We start from the raw sequence: 12,324 nt of genomic DNA on the forward strand, positions 1-12,324 counted from the left end.
CGATAATAAATAATTGTTTGCAAATGCAAAATATCGATAATTGTTCAAATATATTATTACACATGGGAGTAAACATTCCAATAGGATGCATTCGCGCGGAGGAATATGATCATCTCGAAATTCACCGGATGCATGTGTTTTCTAAGGTCTGTCATGATGTACTTCGCGACGTTGAAGAGCCGTTCAACCAAGTTGCTCGTTGGACCGACAAACTTCAAGCAGCAGTACTTGCTTGCTGTTGGTCCCATTCGGCGACTTTGGAGCCAAAAGTTCGTCCGCGTAGCTCAACGGCGATCTGGGGACTGCAACCGTGCCAGGATCCAACAGGAGCATGACCAATGCATCCTTCTCAGCAGCAGTCATTTGCGTAACGACACCATTGTAAAAATAGTGTGGCGAAGGTGTATAATTGGACGAAGCTTGAAAATAGATTATCGATATCTGCGCACTAAAAATAGATTATTGCATCCAACGTCACATAAGAAATAGACTATTTTTGCTACCTTATCTAGATTATTATCTCAAATATATATTAAGTCCGAAGCCTGATGCACACATGCAACTCGTCAAGTTTATTGGATATCTGCCTACGTACAGAGCACATTGTCACATATACTCACCCGTACCATACTGTATCTCATTTTTCATTCATTGCACTGGTCGAGGTTACCCATTGTATTGAAATGATGTTAGTTGGGGCATAACCCGGTCGTGGATCATGTGCACACTGCACGTCGTCCGCCGCACGAAGTCCTTCCGGACAAGTACTAGTATTTGAGATATTTATGCCATGGGGGAGATCAAATAGCCAAAGCATATCGCCATGAAGGCCACCATGAGCGCCAGCAACCGATTGTCCCGCGTGTTGTCACTTGATTCAGGTTCCACCATGGGCAAGACTATCCGTCCTCGCTTGGGTTTCTTCTTGCCCTGGGCTTTTAACCGACCTACACATAGCTGTTGTACCATGTCGCGGGCGGTTTTGGAATGGCCGACGCCCTCAAACTCTTCGTGTGCATCCTTTCCGGCCAGGTCGACCAAGACCTCGGGGCCACCAGGGTGCTCGTCGAGGAAGGCAGTTATGTCAAAGATCTTTTGCTTGCCGTCACTGCCCAGCACAATCCATGCATCGCCGGCTGTGCTGTGTATTGCCACTTCCTCCATCGTGTACTCGTGGATGTCTAGATGCGCCATGGATCTTTGCGGCGGTGTCGCTCCGTTGGGGTTCTCACAGCATGCGGTTACAGTTTTATTTGACGTTTCCTTGATGAAGAATATATATTCCTACAAATGATATTAAATAAAAACAAAAATACAGTATACAGTTTACAAAGTACAAGCTTAGATTGAATAATACCACAACAATTGTTACTATTGATAGTATTTTAAATGCTTTATTCCAAACGGCATAATCACACTATTTTGAGGCTTGAGTTATATTTAGTGTTTCAATGGCCAACCAATCACACCGCCGTTGCGTTTTACCACTTGGGCATTCAACAAGAGCAGGAGCGCGCCGCCACCATGTCCGTGTACGATGAGATTGAGATTGAAGACATGGAGTATAACGAGAAGGAGCAGCTATATACGTACCCGTGCCCCTGTGGAGACAACTTCTTCATCACATTGCAGGACCTCTACGATGGCGACGACATTGGCTCGTGTCCCAGCTGCTCGTTGACCATCCGCGTCATCTTCGACGAAGACAATCTCCCAGAGCTCCGCGACGACGACGAGGACGACGATGAAGTCGTGGACGATTTGGTTAAAGCGACTGAGGAACAGCTTACTGTCACCGCGGTTCTCCCATGATTTGAGCTAACTCAGTCGAACAAGGTCCTTGTATTTATCAACTCAATTCCGTTGTTTGTTCTAAAGAATCCATATCTACAAGTACATCCTGTACTTAGGTACACATCTCACAGTTGACGACATACTGGTCACATACAATGGACATATTGTCCTGATCTACAGAGTGGGCGTCACACGAAGATCGTGTCGTTCGCAGGTTAAAGTATGTACAAGTGAGATCACATTATAATTACAAGGTACTAGGGTGATTTGGCCCATAACTTTGGTAAGCCAAGTGAAATGTACATATTGATACCATCAGGGTAGTATGAAGTGCATTGGAGGATCGAGTGTTACGACACAACCGGAAGCCCAATGCATCAAGACATTCCACATTGCTGGGTTTTACACCTTATCTCGCCAACACCACAAGGTCAAATCCATCTCCATCGGCAACTATGGCATAATGTGAAGCTAGCGATCGAAAAATCGCGTTACTATGAATTTAGATAAGGTCATCTAGTACTCTAACAAGTACTGTGTCGTTGCTACAGCTGGGAGGTTAATAGTACAACGTGAACGAGTCAAGCCACTGAGCCTTTCGATCTGCATACCCAGCGGGGCAGAGCGGGTACGATGTCCGCTTGGCACTCGGGACGCTTGCGAAGACTGTGTACTCGGACGCATTCTTGACGATGCGGCGGATGGCGTGAATCGTCGAGTACGACCCCAGCAGAATGGACACCAAAATGACTGTCCAACACAGGAGCTTGTGGGTCTTGGAGATTTCGTTTGCGAACAGCTTGTAGTACAACAACAGGGGCATGATCACCGAGCAAATGTTGGCCAGCGACGCACCAATCAAATCGGCCATGTCGTAGAACGAGCTTTGCAAAAGCGTGGCGAGAAAGCACTGAATGGCCACGATGATTGTGCGAAACACGATACGGCGGGTGTTCTCGCTGGACGTGGAAGCTGTCGACGAAATGCTGGCTTCGGTGTTGTCATTTCCACCAGAAGGTTGCTTACAATCTAAAGGCGGCATCGTAGGTCCATCCTCGTTCATTTTTGGGGTGTCCAATGGATGGAATGACTGTTCGTCAATGTCAATGTCACAAGTGCCCACGTCGACAGCTTCTTCGTCGTCATTATTGTCGCGTTCATCTTGAAGGAGACGTGGGGGGGACATGGACTTCTCCACTGTGACGAAGAACGGGTTCACCAACACTGCAAACGCCATCGAAACATGCAAAAACATGGACGCATATGCCACTCGACGACGAGAAGTGGTGTGCGACATGGCCAAGAGGAGGTTGTTGGGCGAAGCACAGCCAAAATGGGCGTACCCGAGTGCCCCCAGCGTCACGTAAAAGCCCGAAATGAGCAGCATGCCATAGACTAATGCGGTAGGCATCTTCTCTGGCTGGGGGTGATGGTGCTGCAGTTGGGGGATCACGACGGCAGCCCCATACGCCAACGCAAACGATCCGAACGTGTCGAGGACGTTGGTAAAGCCAACGGTGTCTGTAGGTTCATACAACTCGTCTCCGTGGGCGACATAGGCGTCGACGGTGGCAAGCACATCTGCGATGAAGGTAGCAGCTGCCCCCGAAATCAACACGATGTACGCTTCATGCAGGACTCGAATGTAGATGATGGGGAGCAGCACGATGGCCATGAGGACAATCCACACAGCCGGGGAGAAGTCGATGGCGCCGTCAAAAATGGCCGGAAGGAGCGTGGCCCCACCAAGCACGAGGAACGCCACGGGTAGGAGAAAGCACGACGCCAACTGTGTCGCCTGGACAATATACACCCCCTTTCGACCCCACACATGCACAGCCAAGTCAGTGTACGTGTGAATATGCGGGAGATGGCGGAGTTTCAATAAGCAGTGCGATAACGCAACCGTGGCGTATGTGTTGATGCAGCCGTTGAGAAGAAACGCAAGCATGGAGTAGATCGGGCCAGCCTGAGCAAAGATGTAAGGCATCGAGAGAGACCCAATTCCGCACATGCAACAGATGAGGTGCACGATCACAAGCAGGTCATGCTTGCTGGGTATATGGCACGACAGCATGCTGGCAACTCGACAAGGAAGATGGGGGAATATTTACAGAATCACATTCATGAATTCATTTTTAACTTCGCCAATAATTTCATGGTAACGTAAAGTGCCAACTAATGGGGTATGTGCCAATTAATGATATTATTATAAAACTGTAAAGCCAATCACTGATCCCTAAATTGGAACAGCGCCAATCACAGTACAAACCTCTGAATATGTATACCGTATAGTGTATATGTATTGCGACAGGTGATATTTCACAACCAACCGACACTCGTTCTCAAAATTTTGTTAATCCATTGCGTCATACAAATTTGAAGTATATTCAACATGTATATCAGTTATTACAAGAAAATTATCAGTTATTACAGGAGTCGCAATAGATTAATCCGTCGCAATGCATATACACTATACGGTACTCGTAGCCATACAACACCGAAGGTTAAAATAATACTTCCTCCGTTCCAGTATACCTGTGTGAAGTTACGCCAGAGACTCTAACTTTGGCTAGAGGGGGTTTCAGAGGGCCTAAATAGGCTCAAATCATAGAGAAATGAACGCCCTACAGCCCAGTATTTTCAGGTCAATTTTATTCGCTATAACGCATGAGGTATAAGCTAGCTACGAATGGCTACCGACCGAGAAAACCTTAAAAACTACGTAACTCATTCATTTCTCATCGTTTGGCCCTCAAATCACGCGCAAACGACTCGTCTCGTTGCGTAGATATTGCTAGCACCCTTTAGAAGCCCCGCAAAATTACCGGAAGGCTTTCAACGGAAGTTCACGCATTGCCAAGGGCCACGACCGGTCGTGAACTCACCGACGACCAGAGGTCGGCGGTGTACCATCGACTCCTGCAGCTCAAAAGCAACGGGCGTGTTGGCCATGGAGAGATGAAGAATCTGATGCAGTCCTTCAACATCAGTCAGCAAACCATCTCACGCATCTGGCGGCGTGGATGCGAGACAGCAGCTTCACTTGGAGTTGCAAAGTTCGGCTCCAAAAAAAAGGGACGGTGCGGGAGGCCACGCAAGTACAAGGACGAAGACGTTCAAAGTGCCGTCACCAGTGCACCAGCTCATCTACGCCGCCTACAGAACAATGGCAAAGGCCACTGGTGTCCCCAAGACGGCGCTGTGGCGCCTCGTCAAGGCCAAAAAGTTGAATCGGCGCACAAGCCGTCTGCGACCATTGCTCACACCACAATATCGTGTTGCGCGGTACAATTTCGCAAATTCGTTCATTCGTGATGGCTACTAAGGCCGCCGCCAGTGGCACGACATGTTGGACTGTGTCCATATCGACGAAAAGTGGTTTTACATCACCCAAGTCAACCGACGGTTCTATCTTTGGCACGATGAGCCAACGCCACAACGAAAGGCCCAATCAAAGCGTCACATAACCAAGGTCATGTTCCTTTGTGCCGTCGCTCGTCCTCGACATGACAGTGCACATCGCAAGATGTGGGATGGCAAGGTTGGGTTGTGGCCGTTTGTTGAGACCCAGTTGGCGAAACGTCGAAGCAAGAACCGTGATCGTGGCACACCTGTTACTGTGCCGATGACTGTCACCAAGCCAGTGTACCGACGTTTTCTTGTTGACAAGGTCATACCGGCGATCCAAGCTCAATGGCCAGGTCGCCGTGGTGCGACCATATATGTCCAACAAGACAATGCAAAGCCCCACGTCGCTGTCGACGATCCCGAAGTCCTGGCAGCTGGGACAAAGGAAGGGTGGAACATCCAGCTCATGGCGCAACCGGCCCAGAGTCCTGACTTCAATGTCCTTGACTTGGGGTTTTTCAATGCAATTCAGAGCTTGCAGCATCAGACAACAGCAAGAACCATCGACGATTTGATCAAGTGCGTTGAAGACGCGTTCGAGAATCTTGCGTGGCGAGTTCTGGACAAGACGTTTATGACTTTGCAAAAGGTCATGGAAGAAGCAATGAGGAGCAGTGGCGACAATGTTTACAAGCTGCCTCACCTGAAGAAAGACATGCAGTTCAAGACAAGGGTGACTGAGCTTCGTCCTTCGTGTGATGAGGATGTGCTTTTAGCTATTGAGTCGATGGAGAGCCGCTTGGAAGACGAGCAGCGCGTCGGTGAAATTGTAGGACTACTAGATTCTGGTGTTTCTGGGTCTGGCGCAAATGATGGAATTGAAGTAGTGTAGCATGTCATGCATTAGCACGTCGTGCACATCAGATTTTGAATATTAATACACGTACCACATGGAATAGTACATATTTTGAATACAAATTTCTATATATTCACTAACCAAAAAAAAGTCACTCAAGTATACTGGAACGGAGGAAGTACGTCAACAATTCAGGAATTATGGCCATTCTCCAAAGAACAAAAAAGTTGTAACGTTAACGTTATTGCAACAATTGGCATTCTACGTTAGTCGAGTACAGTACTAACTATTAATACTATTACTATTAAATAGTACTTACAGTTAAGACTTACGGGACAGCATTGAATATTAATACCAACCTTGGATACTATGGTTAATATAATATAATTGTTGAATTAAAAGCGTGGATGACATGTGGATGAAATTTGGATGACATTGGATGAAATTGAATGAAGTTGTGGATGAAACCTAAAGTAGTGACCAAGCCTTACGTTGGCCCCGAGGGCCCGGGAGGCCGTCTGCGCAAGCGCGGCCGTACGAGAGCGCGGATCTAAGCTTCTCACTTCACCGAATGATCTATCTTTTCTTATGCGTAGTACTGTACCTAGTACAACAGAGTGTGTGTATACTCCGGAGTACTGCAATACTGTACTGTAGTAGGTACTGGTATAACGTAGTACTACTTGGGAGTGAATTTTACGAGGCAAATATGCATGCAGTGATAAATACTTCGAAGTAACCAGCAGGGCCAGATCACTTCGCCAGGTGCCAACAGCGTTGTAACGATAGACCATTGATATCAAAATCCAGGTTCGTTGAAGGTGTGTTGTCTTTTCGGGGTAGTGTTTCGCAGGTTTATGTGCCCCCATATGCCTCATCTCAAATGTCCTCGACTGAGGTACTACGTAGTACATATGTCATCAGTGTGGGGTCGTCCCATCACAGAAGTGCAATTGCCATTGATTACTCAAGCATAAATTGTGCCGACTCTATCTTAAAATTCAAGCCCATGAACCCAAAATACAAGTTGCCGCTGAGTAAATCATACATATTTTCATATAAACGAATAAATATGGTTGTAGGATGTGATCCATTTCGTCGTCGTATATATAATTGTTGATTACTATTAATAGTATGATGTGCGGTCGCACAAAACCACGGCCACAATCGTCGGATTCCCACATAAAGCATGCACAGAGAGAGTTATCCCGACTTTGCATCCCTTGTATGGATGTTGTCACCACGAGCAATTCCATAATACAATATGCATACAATATGTCTACGCTCGATAGATATGCATTGTTTCGTCACATTCCCTTGTGAAAAATGACATGATCATGGGCTCTATAGTAGAGTACGTATATCGCTGTCTCAATCGAGTTCCCCGTTCATTACACTGATTGCCAACTAAAGCGGACCGTGGACATGCTGGTCCCCAATCTGGTCGAACCTACAGTAGCGGACGCAACGGAATCACTCGGGTACACATCGCTACAAAAACTAGCGCGAGTCGTCGCCCCGTCACCTGTTTCCTACTTACAGTACTTTGTAGTCGTGTTTTTCTATCCATGGACGGTCAGCTCTCTCCAACCCATCATTGTGAAAATCCCCTTGTCATGTTCTCACTCCACCTGCCCAGCAAGCAAGACGTGCTTGTGATCATCCACTTGGCGGCATGCGTGTGCGGAGTTGGGTCGCTTTCGATGCCGTACATCTTTGCGCAAGCTGGCCCGACCTACTCGACGATGGCGTTTGTTCTCAACTGCTTTTTCAACACGTACGCCACAGTCGCTCTGTCACATTGTTTTCTAAAGCTCCGCCATGTGCCCCATATTCACACGTACACGGACTTGGCCGTCCACTTGTGGGGCCAGAAAGGCGCGTATGTCGTGCAAGCCACCCAACTGGCGTCGTGCTTTCTCCTTCCCGTGGCTTTCCTCGTACTCGGCGGGACCACGCTCCTTCCCGTCATCTTTGACGGCGCCATCGACATCTCCACCACCGTCTGGATCATCCTTATGGCGGTGGTGCTGCTGCCCATCATCTACATCCGCGTCCTGCATGAAGCGTACATTGTGTTGATCACTGGCGCATTGGCAACCATCATCGGCGACATCATTGCCACCATCGATGCCTATGTTGCCCACGGGGACGAGTTGTATGAGCCTACAGACAACATTCGGGTCACGCATGTCCTCGACACGTTCGGATCGTTTGCGCTGGCATATGGGGCGGCGGTGGTCGTGCCCCAACTACAGCACCACCACCCCCAGCCAGAGAAGATGCCCACAGCGTTAGTCTACGGTATGCTGCTCATTTCGGGGTTCTACGTGACGCTGGGGGCCCTCGGGTACGCCCACTTTGGCTGTGCCTCGCCCAGCAACCTCCTCTTGGCCATGACCCACACATCGCAGCGCCGCCGCGCCGCGTACATTGCCATGCAAATGCACATTTCCATCGCGTTCGCCGTGTTCTTGAACCCGTTCTTCGTTACGGTGGAAAAGACGTTGTTCCCAATCTCCGCCGCCAAGGACGACGCCGCTGATGCTCGGGACCGAGATTTCGCCCAGATTGAAACCCCCAAAGTCGTGCCCGGTCTAGATGATGCCCAAACCTCTGCAGAAGGGGCTAAGTACAGCGAAACCGTGCGCCGGTACATCTTTCGGACGCTGATCGTGGCGAGCCAGTGCTTCTTGGCCATGCTCACCCAGAGCTCGTTCTCGGACGTGGCCGACTTGGCTGGCGCTTCTGTCATGAACTTTTGCTCCGTGACTTTGCCCTTGATGCTGTACTACAAGCTGTTCAAGGCCGAGATGAGCAAACCCCACAAGATCTTGTGCTGGTTCGTCATCGTCGCATCCATCATTTTGGGGACGTACTCGACCATCCAGGCAATAGGCCGCATCTTCACCAACGCGTCCAAGTACACCTTGTTTGCGTCGACTCCCCCATCGAAGCGGACAGAGTACGCGTACTGCCCCGCCGGATACACAGACCGAAAGGCCCAGTGGCTCGACTCGTTCTCGTTGTACTATTAGACCTGTACCGATTACTCTTAGTATCGGATATCTGTACCCAACCCCTCTTTCATTGGATAATCCAACCTATTAAACCTGTTTCATTGGATAAGCCAATAACTGATATTTTTTCGACCCTTGGATCAGGTTTTTCCCTGACATTTAAAGGTACAGCTAAACGGGGAATACGGTACAGTACCCAATGTTGTACTCCGGAGTAACGGCCAAGCGTGGATTTTAAGATTGTGTATTCACACTAACGTTCACTACCAGGTACTGTGGTTGCTATACATACATCTTTGCTTTGACGAACCATGTTTGCGCCGGCATGATCTTGTGTTAACGTTATGTGAATTACAGTATATTTTGTCGTGGCCATCAACTGAATTGACGGCGCGCGTGGAATGTGAGTGTGATAATCGCAAAGGCTGGTAGTATGTCACAGCTTGGACAAGGATCTCTTGCACTAACGTTAGGTACTTAGAACTTACATTTCGTGTGGCTATGAACCCCTTGTGCACTAACCGCTGCAAACTGTACGAGATGCACGGAGGCCTGAGTTAAATCTGTTCGACAGGGGGGTGATATTTGTGTTGAAATGCCAAGGAATTTCCACCACAAAAGTAACGTTACTGCACCCACAGGTTGACCAGACCTTTCACAGGGGTCGGTAGAACCAATGGCAGCTGCGAGCCGAGTATTGTCAGAGATTAAGCGCATCTGGGTACATGTACTAGGTACTGTACGCCGTGGTTCGAACGTGCACAGAACCTACACATGGGGAAGTGTACAACTGTACGGGGAAATGTACTGTAGCTAATGGATCCAATGGATGGTGCGCCCCTGCGCAGGCTAAAGTCATCTTTGCCTGTACTACAGTACTGGTGTACTGGTCATTGGAATAAAGATCAATATCATGCAGTTGGACTAATTCCCTCAGGAGATATACCTCAACGTTACTGGTACCTTCAAAACGCCCAAACTATACCTTTACAGTCAATGGGGAATTCCTTAGATAAGGCTCTGCACGCATATACTGGTACTACTGTACAGTATGAGGTACAAAAAAACCCATGGAAACTGAGACTTCGTCCTACCCACGGTGGGCACTGAAATTTCGAAGTTACTTCAAATTATAATGTTATTCCGGGGGTTAAGCACATCACAGCGGCTAGCTATTGCTAACCACTGAGACGCTTTAACCCGTACAAGTAGCTGATATGCGTAGTTGGTGCTACCATACTTATTTGTGCAACAAATCCTCTATTCACGCGTCCTGATTGGCTGTTGAAAGTTAGCACTGTAGTATAATGTTAGTTTGGGTGTTTTGAAGATAAGGTAGGAAATTAGTCCATTCAGTCGACACCCATCGCACACAAGGTGAAATAACCATCTAGGTCAGATGACAGTGTCATCGCTATGATGTCAATGTATTGCAGCGCTCAATTCTTGTCGTTGCAAACAAACAACCTGACGTCCCAGCCAACTACTACTCCAGATAGTACGGAACACCATTCCTTTTGCCTGTCTCATATCAATAGTCACGTCACAAAGCACCAGACCCACGACAACAACAATACTTCTAAGTACTAGTACTATACGTAGTATTACACGTATAACGTTAATAGTTTTTTGATGATTCATTCGATGTTCAGAAGCGATCGCCAGTGCTAGCGGCCTCGGCAATACAGTGTTTTGTGCTCGGCATGTGACAAGCTCCAGTCGAATTTGTAATCGTTTTGTCGTATCAACAACACACCAAAACCATCATCTCATCTGTAACGCGCCATATAAAATGCAAGTTCCATCCCAGTAATAACTAGCAAAGAAATGTCTGGTCACGACGAGAACTCGAACCACTTTTTTCGTCGTACATGACATTATATATTTCGAGATGTACAATTGTACAGTTAAACGTTCAATATAGTCTACGACAATCGCCAGGAGATGATTCTAATGCTCGTCGTGCTCGGATTGAAACAAGGTTATTTGTGTTGTGAGTTTGACTTTGGCACAAAAAAATGTACGCGTCAGATTTCGTAGTACATTCAAGTAATTACTGTATTACTGTAATGCCAAGTGCAGTTTACCCAGCCAACACCCAGGCGGGCTGCGCTGGCGCATAGACGTTACAACAGCATTTTGTATGGTGCATATATATTGTGAGCTTGTGACGTTCGCGGTCTTGGACTCATTTTCCAATCATTTGACTCTGTCACAAGTATGTTCTCGTGCCACTTGCCCAGCAAGCAAGACCTACTCGTGATCGTGCACCTAGTATGCTGCGTATGCGGGATCGGGTCGCTTTCGATGCCGTACATCTTTGCGCAAGCTGGCCCGACCTACTCGACGGTGGCGTTTGTTCTCAACTGCTTTTTCAACACGTACGCCACAGTCGCTCTGTCACATTGTTTTCTAAAGCTCCGCCATGTGCCCCATATTCACACGTACACGGACTTGGCCGTCCACTTGTGGGGGCGAAAGGGGTCGTTCATCGTGCAAGCCACCCAGTTGACGTCGTGTTTTCTCCTTCCGGTGGCGTTCCTCGTGCTGGGTGGGGCGACCCTCCTTCCGGCCATCTTTGACGGCGCCGTCGACATGTCCACCACCCTGTGGATCGTGGTCATGGCGGTGATCCTTCTTCCCATCATCTACATCCGCGTCCTACATGAAGCGTACATCGTGTTGATCTCCGGGGCAGCTGCTACCTTCATCGCAGATGTGCTTGCCACCGTCGACGCCTATGTCGCCCACGGGGACGAGTTGTACGAACCTACTGACAACGTCGGCTTTACCAACGTCCTCGACACGTTCGGATCGTTTGCATTGGCATATGGGGCCGCGTTGATCGTCCCCCAACTGCAGCACCACCACCCCCAGCCAGAGAAGATGCCCACAGCGTTAGTCTACGGTATGCTGCTCATTTCGGGGTTCTACGTGACGCTGGGGGCCCTCGGGTACGCCCACTTTGGCTGTGCTTCGCCCAACAACCTCCTCTTGGCCATGTCGCACACCACATCTCGTCGTCGAGTGGCATATGCGTCCATGTTTTTGCACATTTCAATGGCGTTTGCAGTGCTCTTGAACCCGTTCTTTGTCACTGTGGAGAAGACGTTGTTTCCTCAAACAGCGCTGCAAGATGAAAGCGACGCCGAAGACGGCGATGACGTCGAAGCTGGGGGTGACACGGACGTAGTGGCCCCCTTCCATGTAGCGACCACCCCCAAGAAGATGGTTCAAACGCCTCCACCAGTCAAACAAGTGGATGGCGATAACACCGAAGCCAGCATTTCGTCGACAGCTTCC

General features: G+C 48.5%; 6 protein-coding genes across 6 annotated transcripts in view; 4 read left to right on the plus strand and 2 right to left on the minus strand.

Annotated features, from left to right (window-relative positions):
- Positions 1-639: 639 nt before the first annotated feature.
- H257_11992 (hypothetical protein) lies at positions 640-1,252 on the minus strand. Its single transcript, XM_009839083.1, has one exon. It carries the CDS (start codon positions 1,192-1,194, stop codon positions 784-786), a length of 411 nt encoding a protein of 136 aa, XP_009837385.1. The 5' UTR covers positions 1,195-1,252; the 3' UTR covers positions 640-783.
- A 235-nt stretch (positions 1,253-1,487) lies between these two features.
- Positions 1,488-1,858, plus strand: H257_11993 (hypothetical protein). Its single transcript, XM_009839084.1, has one exon. The coding sequence runs from the start codon at positions 1,525-1,527 to the stop codon at positions 1,810-1,812; it is 288 nt and encodes a 95-aa protein (XP_009837386.1). The 5' UTR covers positions 1,488-1,524; the 3' UTR covers positions 1,813-1,858.
- A 495-nt stretch (positions 1,859-2,353) lies between these two features.
- Positions 2,354-3,871, minus strand: H257_11994 (hypothetical protein; the record flags this gene model as incomplete). The annotated part of the gene is made up of 1 exon (XM_009839085.1): positions 2,354-3,871. One exon carries the CDS (start codon positions 3,869-3,871, stop codon positions 2,354-2,356), a length of 1,518 nt encoding a protein of 505 aa, XP_009837387.1.
- Positions 3,872-4,541: 670 nt separating this feature from the next.
- On the plus strand, positions 4,542-5,167 carry H257_11995 (hypothetical protein). Its single transcript, XM_009839086.1, has one exon. The coding sequence runs from the start codon at positions 4,756-4,758 to the stop codon at positions 5,110-5,112; it is 357 nt and encodes a 118-aa protein (XP_009837388.1). The 5' UTR covers positions 4,542-4,755; the 3' UTR covers positions 5,113-5,167.
- A 2,449-nt stretch (positions 5,168-7,616) lies between these two features.
- H257_11996 (hypothetical protein) lies at positions 7,617-9,149 on the plus strand (the record flags this gene model as incomplete). The annotated part of the gene is made up of 1 exon (XM_009839087.1): positions 7,617-9,149. A coding segment is annotated over one exon (1,423 nt), but the record flags the coding sequence as incomplete, so codon positions are not given.
- Positions 9,150-11,241: 2,092 nt separating this feature from the next.
- The window catches only part of H257_11997 (hypothetical protein), a gene marked incomplete at both ends in the record, with an annotated part of 2,662 nt that continues 1,579 nt past the window's right edge, over positions 11,242-12,324 (plus strand). The window contains one exon of the mRNA XM_009839088.1: positions 11,242-12,199. Coding sequence (XP_009837390.1) covers positions 11,242-12,199 — 958 coding nt within the window. The remainder of the gene's footprint in view (positions 12,200-12,324) is intronic.

Source organism: Aphanomyces astaci, assembly GCF_000520075.1.
Source record: "Aphanomyces astaci strain APO3 unplaced genomic scaffold supercont1.37, whole genome shotgun sequence".
NCBI classification, from domain to species: Eukaryota; Oomycota; class Saprolegniomycetes; order Saprolegniales; family Verrucalvaceae; genus Aphanomyces; species Aphanomyces astaci.